At 42.9% G+C, this 19155-nt stretch overlaps 1 protein-coding gene across 1 annotated transcript in view; it reads right to left on the minus strand.

Moving 5' to 3' along the window:
• CAMKMT (calmodulin-lysine N-methyltransferase) overlaps window positions 1–19155 on the minus strand; it is a 688167-nt gene that overhangs the window by 79312 nt on the left and 589700 nt on the right. Inside the window, exons 8-9 of the mRNA XM_033936811.1 lie at window positions 18412–18486; window positions 5642–5705 (exon numbers count right to left, since the gene is read on the minus strand). Of these exons, the coding sequence (XP_033792702.1) occupies window positions 5642–5705; window positions 18412–18486 (139 nt within the window). The remainder of the gene's footprint in view (window positions 1–5641; window positions 5706–18411; window positions 18487–19155) is intronic.

Here is a 19155-nt window from a genome sequence, read left to right on the forward strand (position 1 = left end):
AAATAAATAAAGAATTTTTAAAAAAAAGTTTTCTTCGTTCTTGAGTTGTTTTAGCAACATCTGGAAATATCCATACTTTTTCACCATAAAATAACAATTGAGAAAAGCGAAAAAAACATTCTCATAACAGCATTTAAATCTTGTTCAAAAACAAAGGATATTAACACCGTACATCTAGAGTCAATTTGAACTTCAGAATTTTCATGAATTGATGTTATATTATTTAAATCCAACACTGGCGGATTCTCCCCTTAATTTGTTTCAGGTGGTGTTCGGGGAGGTTTTTGGTAAACAGAAGACTTGATTTAAAGGAGGCATTGTTTCAGAAGTAAATTACAAATTTTCCATCATATATTTTTTTAACATATCGCTAGACATTACACCTAGGGCTCCTTTTACGAAGGTGCGCAAGGGTTTTTAGTGCACGTACAAAATTACCGTACACTATAGCGCACAGTAGCCGAAAATCTACCACCTGCTGAAAAGGAAGCCTTAGCGGCTAGTGCGCTCGGGAATTTAACACGTGCTATTGCGTGCGTTAAGGCCCTAGCGCACCTTCGTAAAAGGAGCCTCTAGTGATTTAGTCTTCTATTGTGGTGTTTAATTTGTTCAAATTTCCTCTGGTAAATAATCTTGTCCTTAGACAAAATTACCCGCTAAATTCTGTAATGTAGTCAGTTCCTTGTCCACTTGTTCATACTTAGGGCCTGTTTTACAAAACCACGTGGCAACAGCCCAGAAGCCCTTTAAATCTCTATGGGCTTCGGGGCCGTTACCACGCAGCAGCTGCTAGCGCGGCTTTGTAAAATAGGCCCTTAGTATAAGTTTCAGTTTTCATAGCTTGAACAGATAGTGATAAATTGTTAAGTTTACTCATTATTGATGAAACATCTTCACAAGATTTATTCACAATATTTTCAAGTCTTTAGAGTGTAGTCCATTTAGCTTCTAATGTCAACCCGGAGGAGCGGGGTTCACCCACTCCCAAACCAGTTGTAATTTTGGCATCCTGTTCCGTGTGAGAGCCCCCCACTATGTGGTTGCATGAAGCATATCCGGGCTTCAGCAGTTGCGCCTTCAACATTTTCCAGTGCCGGTCGCAGCAGCAAACGGCCAACAGGAGGAGATAATAATATTTCAGCCCTGAAGCCTTGGAGTAAATGCAGGTAACTCCACTCCTGGAACGGATGGGGAACTAGCTAGAAAGCGCTCCATCGTCGCCTGCCTGGGTGTAGAGGGGTCCATCCGAAGCAGACCCTTGCGTTTGGGATGAGGCATCACAGAAAAAAAACAAGCCGCTTAACGGCATAGTGGAAACTTTGCAAGGTAAGACGGAGCACTTCAGACTAGCTGTTAGCACGCCGTCGCCATCTTGATTCTCGGTAATTGCTCATTTGGCTTACATAGATACAGCAAATTCTAGCCAATGTGAACTCCTGGAAAAAAGTGCACATTTTGCCCCACAGTAGGGACTTACTATCTGATTTTCAGCATGTCTCGTAAACATGCTTACCATGTGCATTAAAAATAGCACACCTTTACCACAAAGCTTGTAATGTGAGATAAGGAAATAAAGACAAAAAAAAGCCCCTTTCCTCCATGCTCCTTTTTAACTAGCAGTGGGAAGGATTCTTAAGTAAATAACATTTGGTATTATATTACTGTTATATCATAAGATAAATATACCATTTACCAACTAGTAAGTGTGCCATAAAAGTAAAACAACTTGTAGCAGAAGCCTATCAGTGTGCAAGGGCCTAAATGGTACCATACAGATATACAGTACACCCCCACGAATTCACGGTCGACAATTCACGGACTCAGTCATTCGCGGTATTTTCTGACCGCCTCTTCCAGTCAGAAAATACCGCGAATGACTGACTAATGGAAAAGCTCTCTGTCGCTTCCGGCCTTCCCTTCCCCAACCTGCGGTTTTCCCTGACCACGCGCCTCCAGTGCACCCTGCCACAACACAGTGAGAGGGGAAAGCAGAACTACAAATTCCCTCCTCCCACCACCATCGCGATCGTATCACTCCCGTCAGCATCCGCATGCTCGCAAAAACCTGTGCTAGGTAACGCCCCTTCTCACGGAAACCTGGAGCGCGCTTCCCATGCGGGGTTGTGCAGGAGGAGGAGTGCACAGGAACCGGCAACGGGAGAGCTGAGTTTCCCAAGGCGGTGAACTGGTGGGTATGAGCAGGAAGAACTGGGCTACACGGTGAGACCTCTCCATTGGTGGGTAGGTGTCCCTGTTTCACCTTGAACATAGGAGTGGGGTCCATCTGCCTAGAAAATCACTATTGTCTCCTCTGGGTGCAAAACCGTCTCTCCGCGTGCCAGGTTTGGAAGGGAGAGTGCCGATTGCAATACTCTTCCAATATTCGCGGTTTTTCAACATTCGCAGTCACTCTGCGAACATAACCCCCATGAATTTCGGGGGAGTACTGTAATGGTTCACCCATGACCGTACAACAGATAACATATTAGATTAGGGGTGGTTATATCTTTTGGTCTGAGGGCCACATTGGGAGTTGTGACTATGTCGGAGGGCTAGTGCAGACAAGAGGAATAGAAAGGGAGTCCCTCCAACCTAGTCATGATTGCCAATGCAACCTTTTTGCATGTTGTCTAGCATCAATAAAAAAAATATATATATATTGTAAATATTCAAAGAAGCCCATCCATCAGACCGTTACAGTTGTGGATCCTGCTTCTAACATATCATTTCTCTGAGCCAGCAGATATTTTTACTTCATTAAAGGCTCCTTTTACAAAGCCATGGTAGAGGTTTCTATCACAGGCCGACAAGGTAAATGCTCTGACACTCCTAAGAATTCTATGAGTGTTGGAGCACTTAGGATATACTGTAAGTGGTATATAAATAATAAAATAAATAAATAATAATTACTTACTTAAATAAATAAAATATTTGGGTGCTCCCCTGCCCTTCACCTGGACCCATTGCAGGCCTCCCGTGGGTCTGCCTTAAACCCTGGTGGTCCAGCACTGAGCCAGGACAGGAGCAATCTTACCGTATCCTGTCCCGGTCAACTGTTAACTATCCCACCTCCCTTCTGCCTCCCGGCCACCTCTACAACATACCTTTGAACCCTGGTGGTCTAAACTAAAACTAAACTAAAGCTTAACGTTGTATACCAAATCATCGTTCTGAGAAGGCTCGACTCGGTTTACAGCAATTAAATAAACAGGAAATGATTTACAAATGATAGATAGAAGATAATAGCAAAATTTCAAAAGAATTAATTTTCTAGTGGTGAAGCAGGGCAGGAGTGAACTTCCTATGCTCAAGCCCCAGGAACCTGCGGCAGCCATTTCTGATCGCGGTTCTGCGTGGGGCTGGAGTGTAGGAAGTTCGCCCCTGCCCCACTTCACCATTAGATCACCAAGGTTTAAAAGTATGTTGTAGAGGTGTCCGGGAGGAGGGGTAGTTAACAGTTGGCCGGGACAAGATGCGGTAAGATTGCTCCTGTCCTGGCTCACTGCTGGACCACCAGGGCTTAAGGCAGCCCACGGGAGGCCTGCAACATGTCCGGGCGGCGGGAGGGAGGAGTGGTGGTTAACAGTTGGCCAGGACAGGACACGGTAAGATTGCTAACAGGTCCTCCTCTGTGTAAGTTTTTTAATTTCAATTTTCCGCTCCTTTATATGGAAGAAGTCACTGCAAATTTATAATTTCAGTTGGAGGAGGAGTCAGAAGTCATCTGGAGAGCTGAAATATTCATACAGAAATATTCAGCCCTTTAAGTCTGACCGCAAATATAGCAGGAACAAAGTTAAGGAAGGTCTGCAGTGGGCATCGGAGGCTAAGTGCAGAGTTGGACAGGAAGGGAAAGAGGGCTGGGTACAAGGCAGGGCAATTTAATATAAACCCCACGGTTTATATTCGAGTTAATTTTTCCCTCTTTTTTGGGGGGGGGGATGTTATGTCGGTTTATATTCAGGTCGGGCATGCACCTAAATTTCTACATAAAGTTTTAAGCACCAAATATAGAATTAGGCCATTTATCTTTCTACTTTTCACTTGACTTCATTTTGTTTTACCTATGTTGTTTGTATTTGGTTTGGGTCTTTCCTAGAGTTACCAGATTTTCTGTCTGGAAAATCCAGACCCCCTAGGCCCACTCCCAGGCCTGCCCAGTCTCACCCACTCTGCCCTTCACACCCCAGTTCCGCCCTGTCATGCCCCCAAGCCCTGCCTCTAAGGCCCCCCCAGTCACGCCCCCCCCTCCCATCTTCTCTCGTCGGGCAGGACATCCGTGCATGTGCAGATGCCCTCCTACGCAAAGGAAAGTTTTTCAACACCTGGACAAAGTTCCATCCTCTAAAGGAGGACATGTCTGGAGAAATCCAGATGTCTGGTAACCCTACCTCTGATGTCACTTCCTGGCCCTGCGACCCGGAAGTGATTTCAGAGGAAGCCAGGTCAGAGTGACCATTTCTGGAGCGAGCAACAGGCCAGAACAGTTGCTAGCAATGGCGAAGATTCAAAGAGGTAAGGGGGGGGGGGGGGATGTTGTGGGAAAGGGAAGATGTGAGCATAGAGTGGGGGTGAGGGTGGAGAGGTGCCAGTGCCCTACCAAAACGGAACCCGGAGCAGTCTGCCCGCCCCTTACTATGCCACTGGTCCAGTCAGACTTCTGTTTACTAGTGCCTGGTTGACATTATAGCATGAAGAGAGACATTTAATCCAAAGGAGTTAATAAAGTTCCTTCTGCTGAAGATTCTGAGTTGGCCTTGCTAGCTTTGGTGTTTAGTATTTTTACAAATGCATTAGCAAACTCCAGGGTGTGTTTTAAGCCAGTGTTTCATTTTCTTCCGGGTGCTGATAGAGCATCAGCTCACTTGGTGCCATACAGCGCACTCGGTGTGCAACAATTTAGTGTGCTAACACCCTGTTGTTCGTTGTTTGTTACATATAATACTTTCTGATTCCAATGCCCTCCTAGTTTAGTATAAGAGCTGAAGAGAATAAAGTTCAGTATATACTGTATGATTTATTTACTGGAATGAATGGGTAAAGTGATTTAAAATGTCTGTTTCATGTGGTGCCATTGATTTGGTGCATTCCAACATTTATAATAAGTAAACAGAGAGGCTATTTCACGAAGCAAACAAGTTTTAAGCTGCAGATTATATCAAAGTGTTTTATTCATTTACTGTAAACAGAAATGGAAAAAAAAAAAGAAAAAGCAAGGCAAATCATGTTCTTGCACTACAAACACAAGAATGAGAAAGGTTACCAGAGAAGGGACTACAAAAGCCTGAAGCTACCACAAAACTTCCAATATCTTAGTTCTGCTTTAATATAGAGGACACAGTTATCAAAGGAAAATACTCAAGAAACCCCTTGATAAAAATAATCTTATGCTATCTTTGAAGCAGTTTCATTTATTCCACTACCCACTGTGTTCCTTATCAGAAGGCCAAGTATAAGAAGTTTCCGCGTTTATGATTAGGAAAGAATCTTGATAGATTAGAAGACTCAATTGAAGTTGGACATAATAAGAATTAAAGTATTACATGACATTAATCCTACCATTCCATTACTCTCTCAATCACGGTGCACAGACTAATTATTCTGAAGTCAGTGTTCAAGAGAAAAATAGAAGCGTACTCACACGGGGCTGGAGTAATCTCTTTATTGCGTTGACGAGGCTAGCTCTGTACTGGTCCAGGAATAGGCTGGCAAGGAGAAGAGAGCCGAATCCCAGATTAAAATGGAGTTTCAACTCTAATGATACTAAGGCAGATTACAAGACTAATTATCCTTGTTTATGAACTCTTGAAAAAAAAAAAAAAGGAGACGCCAACTTGGAACGGCTTTTCTTTGAGGCATTTCTTAATAATCACAACAGTTTTCCGTACATGTAATCTACAGATAAAATTGGACAATCATTATAATAAAGGAACCCTTATAAGGTACGGATAGAAGTGATTTATATGGCTTGACATTTTCCTGATAAATAGATTCACAAAAGTCAGCACCTGCATAGAGTAAAGAACATGGACACAGGAATTTAGGGCTCCTTTTATAAAGGTGCGCTAGTGATTTTAGCGCACGCTAAAGCGCACACTAGCCAAAAAACTACCACCTGCTCAAGAGGAGGCGGTAGTGGCTAGTACGTGCTATTCCGCGCGTTAACACCCTGTTATTCCTTCTGTCTTATTATTTTATACTGCACAAGGCAAATAAATCATTAAAGGCCGCCTTTACTAACGGTATGTGCTCGTGCTGATTATGTATATTATCTATCAGGTATAAAATGAGCTCTGCAATAGAAAACATGTGTCAATGGCAATAACATGTGGTACCAGATAACATAAAGAATATGTTAAAGATTCGTAGGTAAGGAAGATCTCTGCCCTTCAAGTATAAAGGCAGGAGTGAGAGATACCCTAGATCTGACACCAATTAATATGGCTTCGGATTTGAATGCCCCCACCTTTGATTTCCTTGTGTGTCCCGTCCCCCCCCCCTCATCTTCTGCATATTATCCACATTTAAAGGGAGCCCAAGGAGGCCTCAACGACGAGACAATCAAGGCACAAAAAAGGTGATCCTTTAGTGTCTTTCTTCCAGGGTCAGTGTGTTTGAGGGGGAGAGGGAAGATCGCCAGTTGGGAGTTCCACTGCCCCCTCCCTCCTGATACTCACCCCCCCCTGTTGTGCTCTAAACTAAGTGCTGGAAAGGAAGCAGCAGCTTTGGCCTGGGTAAACTTACGTCAAAAATCAGTGCCGAAAAAATTGACCCTGAACGGTATTCTATAATAAGCATTCCAGGGTCGGCACCCTTTTTTGAATAGTTTGCAGTGCTAGCATTGGCGCTCAACTTTGAACATGAGGAGTTACAGCAACTGACAGCAGGAGTAAATTCCGGCGCACAAGTTGGGCATGGATCCTCCAAATTCTATAACTGTGCACATTTCAGGGAATGCACCTGGCCCGCCCATGCTCCACTCATGCCACACTTCCTTTGTACACCAACATGGAAACACTTAGGTGCTATTCTATAAATGGGGGCACAAGTGTGTTTTCAGGTAGATCTGCCATTTCTACTCTGTTCGGTGCCTTGCATCCATTTTTGTGCCTAACATTTGGTACCATATATTGAATTTCTTCCATAATGGAAACATGCATATACATCCCCTGCAGGGTAGACGATTTTATAAAGCCCTAATTCTGCATATAAAATGTCATTAATTTCATTTCAGTTTAATACATTTGTGACTAGATTGCTAGAGCTATGGATTTTCATCCGTACTGTCCAGATAATGAATATACTGTAGCTCATTCTTAGAAAAAAAAAAAAAATGTTATCACCTACAATTCGTTTGACTTTTAGTTCCATGCATTGGGTGCTATCCTTCTTTTTCACAATGCATGGGAGTCTTAAAACTCTAAGAATGAGTTTAGAAAACACTACAATAAAAAGGCAGTGACCGTAAAAGGAAGGAAATAAGTATAGGCTAATTTTCTCAGATTCCAAGGCGCCTTGAAGAAAATGATATCTAGAAAGCTGAGGCAGCCCGACTGCATCCACAGTTCTCAAACTGGATGAAAGACAAAGAGGTAATTTGAGAAGCTGCTGCACACCACTTTACCAACCGCACTGAGGGATAAGATGTTCTCAGAGAAAAATCAATTTTAGGATTTCAGTCTGTGCACGACAATGCAGCTTATCACGGCCTACAAGAAACCGCGAGCTCCTGCCTCACTACTTGAGTAGGTCAGGAAAGGACAGGTAAGCTCTTAGTGCACAAATGGACAATCATGCTGTAAACGACACTTTCAGCAGGATAATTTTCAAATAAGCATTCTAATACCAGGGGCACGCAGCTGGAAAGTATTTGTCTATTGTTTTCCATGTTGTTTATGAGAATTTTCTTTTTGAAACTATGTGAGCGCACGCTTTTCACAAAAAGTGCACGCCATCTGCCAGGTTCTGTATAGGTCGCCCACAGACACACAATTCGGGGCATGAACAGCAGATCCACCCATAAACTCATTAGCCAATTAGGCGCTAGCAATCAATTGCTAGTATTAACAAGCATTTAATTGGCAGTAATTAGGAGTTACATGTAGATCAGCCCTACACCCTATTCTATAATATGTGCACCTAAGTTTCATAGCATGAAAATCCAAAGAGGGCATAGCCTTAGATGGAACATAGGCAGGGTAGGGGCATCCCTAGAAATTAGGCATATTGTTAGACAATATTTGCATTTGTGTGCCTGACTGCCATCAGCTGGGCGCCAACATTTCCACTACCTTTTGGCAGGTGTAAATGCTCATACCCAAAGTTATATGCAAAATGCACGCTAAGCTAGTATTTTGTAAAAGTCATTCTGCCTTGACATGCCAGGGAAGGGATTGGGACTTGTATACTGCCTTTTTGTAGTTATACAGCCACACTCAAAGCAGTTTACATACAGGTACTTCAAGCATTTTCCCTATCTGACCCGGTGGGCTCATAATCTATCTAATGTACCTGAGGCCGTGGAGGATTAAGTGACTTGCCCAGGGTCACGAGAAGCAGAGTGAGGTTTGAACCCACAACCTCAGGGTGCTAAGGCTGTAGCTCTAATCACTGCACCACACTCCCTTCCAATACAATATCAGAAGTGAGCCAAGTATAGAACAATGAAGCCATTGTGACATCACTGATGAGGTTGGCTTTTATTGGTGGAATGAGGCATTATGACATCAGGGAAAGGGATTGGGACACAAATACTGCCTTTTTGTAGTTATACAACCACACTCAAAGTGGTTACATACAGGTACTTCAAACGTTTTCCCTCTCTGTCCCGGTGGGCTCACAGTCTATGTAAAGAACTTGGGGCAGTGAAGGATTAAGTGACTTACCTAGGGTCACAAGGAGCAGCACGAGGTTTGGACCCAAAATCTCAGGGTGCTGAGGCTGGAGCTCTAACCACTATGCTACAATCTCCTCTCCACTAGCTTAGAGCAAAACGTCCTGGTCCCTAATTTTGGACGCTATTCATTGATTTCCCCCCTATTTGTATAGAGCTGTGGTCTTCATTAATTTTCAAGCTGGAGCCACTTTGGACTCTAATGAGCTGAGACAGAGCCATCATATATATCTTCCCAGCATGTGTCAATGACATCTATCCCAACCAGCCTACTTTCAAACTTCATTGGGGAGTAGCCTCAAAGTTGTGAGCATTTTCTTTTCTTTCTTTCTTTTTTTTTTAAATCTTTGTTGAATTTCCAAACTACAAGTGTGCAATCAAGTACCACCTATGAATAATATTTCAAGCAAAGCACAATGAACTTACAGAGCATAATATACAATTATTTTGCCCCACCCTCCCTCCTAACAATCAAGTAAAATAAAACTTACAAGAAACAATCCATAAATCGGTCTATTGAGAAATGCTTGGTCTTTCAAGCATGAGGCCGTTCCCTCCATCCACTTTCCCTTTTTTGTCCTGAGCCTGCGTAGATAGGCAAAGTAGCAGAAAAAAAATAACCCAGAAAGATAATGTGGGCCACCCCAGAGTTTTCCAGGGAGGGAGGGAAGCCGGCTGGACCCGATAGATCCATGAGGAAGGGGGCGGGGGTGTGAGCTATAGCCATTGGACCCATGAGCAAGGGAGGGTGGGCTGGAGCTGCCAGACCTGTGAGTGAGGGGGGTAGGTGGGCTGGAGCCGCCAGACCCACGAGGGGGGAGGGATGGAGCCGCACGCTGGGGAGCTGCGTTGGGTGGTGTTCACCACAGGATCAAAGCCTTTTATCGATCATGTGGAGCAGTAAAAGGTTTTGTTCCTGCACCAGTGATAAGTATATATAATCTTTGCCCGTTCCTGTGGTTGCAGCGGGTTAACTGCATGAAATGTGCACCACATTATTTTCTAGTCTAGCCTCCCCACACAGGAAGTCCAGGATGTTCAGGGAACAGTTTTTTCATAGTGACAGGTCTTGTTCCTGCACCAGACTTCAAAAATCCTCCTGAGAGGTAGATATTCTTATGTCTTCAGCATTGTTGTAAGTACTGGTCCAGAAAATCCCATTTTCTTCAATCTTGCATTCTCAAGAGCAGCTCCTTGTGATTCTGGGTAAGTCAAAACCCTCCATTGCACCAGATACAAAACTTAGAGAAAGTGCCTGCTTATAATATATGTAAATCACTTTGGTTGTACCATAGAAAGGCAGTATAGCAAATCCTAAACACCCCCCCATACACACACACACCCTCAGGCCCTTCTTTTTCCTTACTCCCCCCCCTCCCAATATCCTCAATCCCCTCCAGTCCTATTCCCTGGCACATCCAAACACTTCTGATCCATCCTCGTGATGCTTCAAGTCCTTCCAATCAACCCACAGTCCAAAAAGCGGCCAAAGAGATGTCATATAGCACTAATTATGATAAAAAGTACAAACAGCTCAGCAAAATAATCAAATCATATTATTGCAGATAACTTAAAGCTCTATAAGCAACATATGATTTCATTTGTATAATCAGGAAGTATATGGCTACAATGGTAATCAGTTGTGAATGGTCTTCTAATTCTTTCTTCTGCCCCTTACTGTACATTGCACCTATCCTCCAGGAGGTGATGCCCTAGATCTTTCCAAATTCTTCCTGAACAAGCAGCCTTTAAACAGAAGTATACTGAGCAGTGCTTTTGAGGTGGCAACAATGCCTAAGCCAGAGACCACTACAACTAATCGCCACTGTAGCCATATTCTTCCTGGGTATACAAATTAGATCATATAAAGCATCAACTAAAGAGGTTCTCACTGATTCTATCATGGGTCCTTGATTAAGATCCTCAAATAAGGCCTTCTGGATCCAAAGCATAAAGACCACAAGAAAAGTACAATAGTCAGGCCAAGGTCCATCAAAGTCAGTGTTCTTACTTCTGAACGTTGCCAGCCTGGGCTGCAAGTAGATCCCAAAAAGTAGGTCTAGTTCCCATAGTTCATTTCCACAAAATGAGTAATGGTTCGCTCATGTCTACCTGGATAATAATTTTTTATGGACTTTTCCTCCAGGAGCTCACTATATTCTTCACCTTGATAACATATATAATATGTAAACCGCCATAATTGTAACCTGTCTACAACCCCAATAGCCCTTATGGTTACAGGTGCCACCTATATGGCAGTACAGTAGAGTTTGGGGTTTTTTTTGGTGGACTCACATTTTCCATCATGAATGCAGTGGTTAGAGTGGCTTATGGGCCTGAGTCCTCCTCTCTATGGTCCAGACTACTTAAGCCACCTCTGTGTAGCTCTACTAGGCTTTCCTATGCCAGGTGCTGAGGTTTGGGAGGCAGGTATGTACATTTTTATTATGATTTGTATGGCGGTGTGTGTGTGTGTGGGGGGGGGGCTCAGTGATCACTGGGGGGGGTGTGGGGTTCTTTACTTTGTGTCTGCAGTGGTCATCTGGTCACTTTGGATACATTCTGGGCACTTAGACCTGTTTTTTAGCTTAATTGAGCTTCTTATTTAATTTAGATAGGAGCCTGTCTAGTTGGGCACCTCCAAAATAGGTGCCTAACATTAGGCGCTGGTTACAGAATTTGTCCTTAGTGCTCAAGGCCACAGTTGGAGCATTTAGGTGCAAATTCTATAAAGGGTCCTACAGCTGTCTAACCAGCCAATCAGGCTGCCTACATAGGCATCTTCACAAGCCTAGGGAGGTGTGTAGGCCACCTAAACATAGAAACATATAGTATGACGGCCCAACAAGTCTGCCCACTCAAGAACCCTCCCTCCCTCGAGATTCCATCTATTAAGCATTCCTCTTGAGCGACCCCACCTGTCTGTCCCATCGTCCCTTGAAGTCTAGCGTGTTACTGGCCTCGACTACCTGACGTGGAAGACTATTCCATCGATCAATTACCCTTTCGGTGAAGAAGTATTTCCTGGTGTACCCATGAAACCTCCCCCCCTGAGTTTTAGCGGATGCCCTCTTGTCACCATGGGACCTGTAGGAAAGAAGATTTCATCCTCCATCTCAATGCGACCCGTGAGGTATTTGAATGTTTCTATCATGTCCCCCATTTCTCTGCGTTCTTCGAGAGAATATAAGCGTAGTCTGCTCAGACATTTTTCATATGGGAAGACGTTCTTCATAAGATCACCCAAGGCGTGGGCATGGTTTCACCCAGGAATGGCCTTAGGTGAGCTTAGATGGCCCTAGGCATCTCCCTTGGGCCACGATAGGTGCATGCAGGCCTACATTTCAAATAGACACGGCCGCTGAACTGATCGTAGCAAGGGAATCTCCCAGCTGCAATCAGTTTAGCAGCCATGGCAGGGACCTGTCCCCTCCACGAAGACTACTGGCAGGAGGGATGCCCAGTCCCTCCTGCTGGAACCCCCAAAGCCGCCCCCCCCTACCCCTGAATGTTGGAGGCAGGAGAAGTGTCCAGTCCCTCCTGCTGGATCCCAAAGATCAGCAGCAGAAATGATGCCTAGTCTCTCCTGCCAGAACCCCACCCCCTGAGACATCCTCCGGCATCCCGACCTCTCTCCCAAGTCCACTCGGACCCCACCAGTACCTTCTTTAGTTAGCTGGCTAGAGGGATGCTTACTCCCTCTGGCCGGCAGGCCCGCCTCCACTGAATGGTGGGCCTTCCCCTTCCCGGTACATCGTGGGAGCACCAGGGAGGGGCCTAATGACCTGATTGGTCCAGGTGCTTAAGGCCCCTCTCATAGGAGGGTCCTTAATCTTAGGCCTCTCTCCCAGGGTATTCTGGGATGCTCTAGGAGTGGCCTAGGATTCCAACTGGTTAGATCCCTTAGGCTATACCCTTGTGCAGTCTTATTTTGTTTTGAAGTTTGTATATTATCACTATTGTATTGATGACTTCTTATTGTTTTTCTGCAGCACTTCCATCTATCTTCTGAATGGCTCCTGCTGCCTATGTTATTCCCTGCCCACCCATGCCCTTATACTCTCGTCCCAGCACTGGTTGGAGCCTGGACAAGAAAACCCCTTCTGGATAAGTATGAAAGTCCATGGAGCCCCCTAGCATATATTGAACTGACAGGGTTGCAACCTATTGTAAGTCAATTATAAGCTCAAGAGTGAAGAAAAGTTAGCCAGGGGGAAAATTCAGTACTTGAACCGTATAATCTTTAAATGTTATAAGTGTGAGGCAAGTGGCCTGGAATCTAGGCTGCCAAAGTTATCATGGCACTAGGCTTGGCCTGCATGTTATTCCTCTCCCTGGGCCCTAAAGGGAGGTAGTGGGAGGGCTGACTCTTGAAAGGACATTAACACACATCCCCACGGCAGTATGTCTACTGCTGTTAGACAGTCTGAACACAAGCATGGCCCTGATTATGGAACTTATGGGCAAGATCTGTATGACAGCAAGAATCAGAGGTGTGGCTTCTCTGGAAAATAAAGGTGGGTCCTGGCTCTCACTTCTTTCTTCCTACCTACCTTTCTCTGGTTCTGTCTATATCAGGGATCTCAAAGTCCCTCCTTGAGGGCTGCAATCCAGTCGGGTTTTCAGGATTTCCCCCAATGAATATGCATGAGATCTATGTGCATGCACTGCTTTCAATGCATATTCATTGGGGAAATCCTGAAAACCCGACTGGATTGTGGCCCTCAAGGAGAGACTTTGAGATCCCTAGTCTATATTGATTACATCTTTTTTTAATGTTTGGTTTGGGTTTATAATTTTGTGGGAGGGGGTGGAGGGAGATTTGAGACATTTTGTAATTGGGGGATACATTTTGCATATTTCCTGGTTTCTATCTATGTTATTGAGGGTATTGCTGATCTAGCACAAGGGCCAGTGCATGTCTAGTGGCAAACTAATTCTGAGGGGTTCATTACACTCTCTTTCAAAAGTATTCATTGGGATGTGGTAAGGAACGCTTGCCATTGTGGGAGCGGTTTGTAGTTCAGTGTTTGAATCCCTGAAGGGTTAAAGGCAGCATACTATTGGATAATGATGAGGGATTCCTCTGACATAGACAGTGATGTTGGGAGGTGCAATGGTTGTGGAGTTGATGTTACACTGACTCAAGGCTTGTTTCTTAAAGTTAACCAAACAAATCTGTGGTCTTCATAAAACTTTGATATACCAACCTTTGTACAATGGCAACAAAGTGGTTCACACAAGTCATCAATAAATAAATATAAAACAACAGAAACAAAACAAAAATACAAGGGACACGGAACAATTGCAGATGAAATGTATAAAACCAAAGTTGTCATTTCCTTCTTAGTGGGTTTTGTTGGTTTTTTTTTTTTGCTATTTTGGACTTAAAATTTTGGCAAGTTCCAGGGCTGCGCCGCTCTTTCGAGCAGTGATGATGTCATCGGAAACGTTCTGTTCTCTGTCTCCATCTGCTGGTAGGGGGCATAAACTAATTATATTTCATTTCTATATATGCTGTCCTTTTAAGAAATGAGATGAAGGTAAGAGGGACACGGAATAAGAAGTCCCAGCAGCCTGTGATAGTGCTGACTACTGAAATACAGGCAGTAAATACTTTACACAGTCTCTCGTCTATATTTTATACAATTAACCATGGCTCTTAAATTTTGCAGAGACCTTATGAGCTTTATTGCTTTGCAAAGAGAACATCTTGTTCTCCCTATATCCCTCTGCCTGTACTGAATGTATATGAATGTTTCAATGTAAATACATGAATACATGAATAACTGAAGAATATAAACATATCCCCAATTGTAATCATGAACATTTTTACACTGATCTCAGTGTGGGTTTGCAGCAGGTTTATGAATAGAGCTTGTTTTGATGTAAATGCGATCACACAGTAGAACTGGTTAGCTATTCAGAGAATCAGACAATACTACCCTTGCTGGAAATACTTCAAAAAGAATTTAATCCATGTACCTAATATTTGAGCACAGGCTTCTGCTTCAGTCTCCAGCTCTAATCCCAGGTTGTACTGATTGATAATGAAGTATGCAACTAACCGCAGCCTATGTATTATGCACTATATTCAGAACCTACTGTCTTCAAATGTCAGGTTTTATTTGAAATACTGCATGAAAAGAAATGCACCATTTACTGTCAATAGTTGAACTGAGCAGACAGACCAGAGGCTGCAAGGACTTCTTTTAATTCAACATTCTCCATCAGGTGAAACATGAAAGGGTTATCCTTGTTTTCCCATAAGTAACAACTACTGTATGCAAATTGTGCAGTTCAAAATATGGGGCTCATTTCATAACAGGATGCCTTTGTGAAAAAATCCAAACGTCATCTATTTTATAAAGGCAACATAAGCACTTGTGTGCCTTTATAAAAGAGGCTCCCAGAACCAGCCTCAATAGTGCACAGATTTGCACCTGCTCTAAAGTACAAATTTATGCATGCATTCTATGCTTTTATGTGCATATTCAATACACGCCTTTATCACACCTTTGCTGAAACTATGCCTTTGGGTGCACCCAGGGTAGGATTACATACCTAGGGCCCAAAATGGTCAGGGGGGCCCGATGAAGGAGGGCATCAACATTGTTTTTTCCAAACAGCGATGGACCCCTCCAGCATCGATCGGAAACGTGGGCCCCCCCCCCCCCATCGATGGAAAGTAAGACAAGCAAGCAACACGGGTAAGAAAGGCAACGGGAACTGTAATTGTGCAAGCGGTGCTGCTTGCCCAAAGCTTCCCTCTGACGCACCTTCCTGTTTCCGCCTGGGCGCCTGATGGGGTGGGGCGGGGCAGGGGGCCAGTGTACTTGGGTGCCTAGGGACCCTCGACGAATTAATCCTGCCCTGGGTGGACCTACTTTGCATGATTTTATAAGAGTCCTTTCCTGAGTGAAAAACATGTGGAAAACACTTTGTAAAACGATACTTTTCTGCTCATTTTTTGCAGCAGCCTTTAATGATAGACCCGGCACAATGATATTACAGACTTCACTATTTAATGAACCGAAATGAACATTTGCCATTCATTAAGCTAATGTTTCTGAACTCAGTCCTGGAGTAATCCCTTGTCAGTCAGGTTTTCAGGATATCCACAATGAATATGCAGAAACTCGATTTACATATAGGCTCAGATTCTCTAAACGCCGCCATTGTTGGAAGCCGCTTTAAAAGTGACCGCCGGCAAAGACGGAATCACGTCTCCGGCAAAGGCAGGCGCCGGAAAGGTAGGGCCAGGGTTTTCAGGCCTACATTTCCACGTAGATGTTTTATGGCCGCCTAACGCCACTGTAGATGTTTGCCATTAGTCACCGTAAAGTGCCTCCGGAGGTGTAATTCTGTTGCTGGGGGATTTTTTTTAGGCGCTGGTAGGTGCCTTGAATTGTGCTTTAAGCCCTCTTTTAAATGGCATTTTTCACTTATCTTAGGCACTGGTAGAGCGCCATTTAGAGAATATGGGCCACACTGCCTCCATTATATGCACATTTCTTTCATGCATATTCACTGTGGATATCCTAAAAAAAACTGACTGGCAAGGGGGTGCTCCGGGACCCAGCTGAGAAGCACTGCACTAAGCTACGGCAAAACCATCAGTGCAGACAAAATTCACACTCCATTAACAGCAAGCAAGCCTTCATGTATTAAGTGTTACTGATCCGTGTTTTCCTACATCTTACTTAATAGTCTAACTATACCAAAATGAATGTACATATTTACAATGTTAATGCAAGCAGCGGCTAGCTACGCTACACATCCAAATGAGAATATATTTGTTCAACAATCCGGGAGGAGTATCATTCAGAAATATTAACGCAGAATTAAGTCTTGCTGCTTCTGCTGCTCTCCTCAATGAAAAATAGGATAACCCTGGTGTGTGACAAACAGAAAGCACAGCAAAGCCAAGACATTGCTTCTCCCACGTAATTTGGAGAACATCCATATGCGAGCTCTGTTCAAGCCTTCAAGAAGGATATTATCCTAATGCTCATGTCCGCCAATGCCCTGATCTGACTTTTGTGCCTAATCTGATCTAATTCCACTCGGCATTAACTTCATCTCTGCAATGAAACTTGAAGCATCTATTCCTGTATTTGACGAGGAAGGCATTTACTAAATTACTTGCTCAGATCCTTGTTTCAATAAGCTGATGCATCTCTGAGGCCTGTTATTAGTGATCAGTTAAGAAAATGTGTGCTTGTCCCCTTTTTTGGGGGGGGAGGAAGGGGGGATGACAAAGAACTTTTCTCTGAAGTTAAATGTGTTCAGAACAAAGTACCGTTAACACCCAGTATCAGCCAACACAAGAATAAGAATAAGAAAAGTGCCGTCTATGCTCATTAAGGCAAATCAGTTACTTTTATTGAAAAGAAACACAATTTGCATAAGTAGCACCAAAGGACTATAGTGGAAATATTTTATGAAGAGGAAACTGAAAGGGTATTTTGTTTAAGAAAACAATAGAACAATTTCTCTTAATTTCTTAAGAATTCCTTCATGTGCTTAAAAAAGCTATAATTCAGCTATCCAATGAATTCATTATCTAATAAGCTGGCTCTTATAATTAGAAAGATTAAAGTGTAGACAAAATCTTAGATCTCATTTTTCCCCCAGAAATCTGAGATATCCAAAATCAACAAGACTTATAGCTATTTCATCTTCCAACACTACTCTTTCTTCCAGGGTAAGACAAAACTCCCTTTTGCACCGTTTGTGGATTTCCAGAGGCAAAATATATGCCGTACAAGAAGCCTTATGCCACAATACAATATTGAAAAGGCAAGGTGGTTAAATATGCTAATTTGGAGACAAATCACCAATTGTGCTTTTATTAATGAAACACAATCAAATAAAAACATGTTAAAACCCTCAAATAAAAATTAAAATTAATTAGGCTTTGAGCAGGGATTTTAAACAGGCAGCTTCATTGTATTACAACAATACAACTTGTGAATGCAATTTTGAAACGTGCTTGCAAAAAGCCAATTTAATAATCTGGGTCTAAAGATATGCAGCCCAATTTTAAATGGGGAGGAAGGAAGGAGAAATCTTTACATATCTATATAGATATAGTTATAGATATATATAATATACACACACATCCTCTTATATCAATAGTCAGATCTTTGATAAGAAGCAAGCTAATTGAGCTGTTTGTGTTGATAAACTCCCTTTTCTGCAGACTGTTCCTCACTGAGCCATAATTATTTGCAATTTGCCTAAGTCGTCCATTTACTGATACGTCAAGCATGAAACAGAGGCAATTTCAGAAAATGGAAATGCTTCTCAAAATCAATCTTTGGGAAATAATGTGGTAGAAGTTACTGCCTGATAGAAGACTACCTCATAACTGTCACACGGAGATGAATATTAATTTGTTGAGGTTAAGGTGGCTTTGTGCTTCATTTGTTGACTTTGCTTAGCGAGCAGCACAGTACAATTACTCCAGCAAAGCTATTTTTCCTAACACGAGTTTTATGATTTTATGTACTTACCAGTCAGCACACATAACAATGTCAAAATGTCCTTCCAGTTGAGAGACATCTGTCTCATTATCCCATCGTAAAACGCTAAAGGAAAAAAAAAAAAGATTAAAAGAATTAGACTTTTTTCTGTTTTGAATTTTTAAACCATTAAGAGTAGTTTTTTTTTTATGGAACAGAAAATTATTTAAAAGCCACGCATTATATAATAGGTGTACACAGAAAAGGGAGGAATGCAGCTCACTGCTCAGCAATCTTTAAAGTTCATTCTGTACTTTTAAGTCTTCTCTGGATTGTTAGATATTGCAGGTTCTTCACTGTGAATAACTAAGATATACTAAACAATAACAGCCGGATTCTGTATATGCTGCTGCTATCAGCAGCTGCCGATTGCATGTCAGTCACATGATGGTACATGCATGTCAATAATACGATGGCACACGCAGTACATAGGAATTATCTTGCATGTTAATTTCGCATGTCAATCACGATGGCACATGCAGTACATATGAATTATCTCTCGTCAATCTCGCATGTCAATCATGCATGTCAGTCACATGATGACGCACACAGTACATAGGAATTATCTTGCATGTCAATTTTGCATGTCAATCACGATGGCACACCCAGTACACAGGAATTATCTCGCATGGCAATCACAACGGCACACGCAATACATAGGAATTATCTCACACTTCAATCTCACATGTCAATCACGCGATGGCACACGCAGTACATATAAATTATCTCACATGT

Source organism: Geotrypetes seraphini, chromosome 3 (assembly GCF_902459505.1).
Source record: "Geotrypetes seraphini chromosome 3, aGeoSer1.1, whole genome shotgun sequence".
NCBI classification, from domain to species: Eukaryota; Metazoa; Chordata; class Amphibia; order Gymnophiona; family Dermophiidae; genus Geotrypetes; species Geotrypetes seraphini.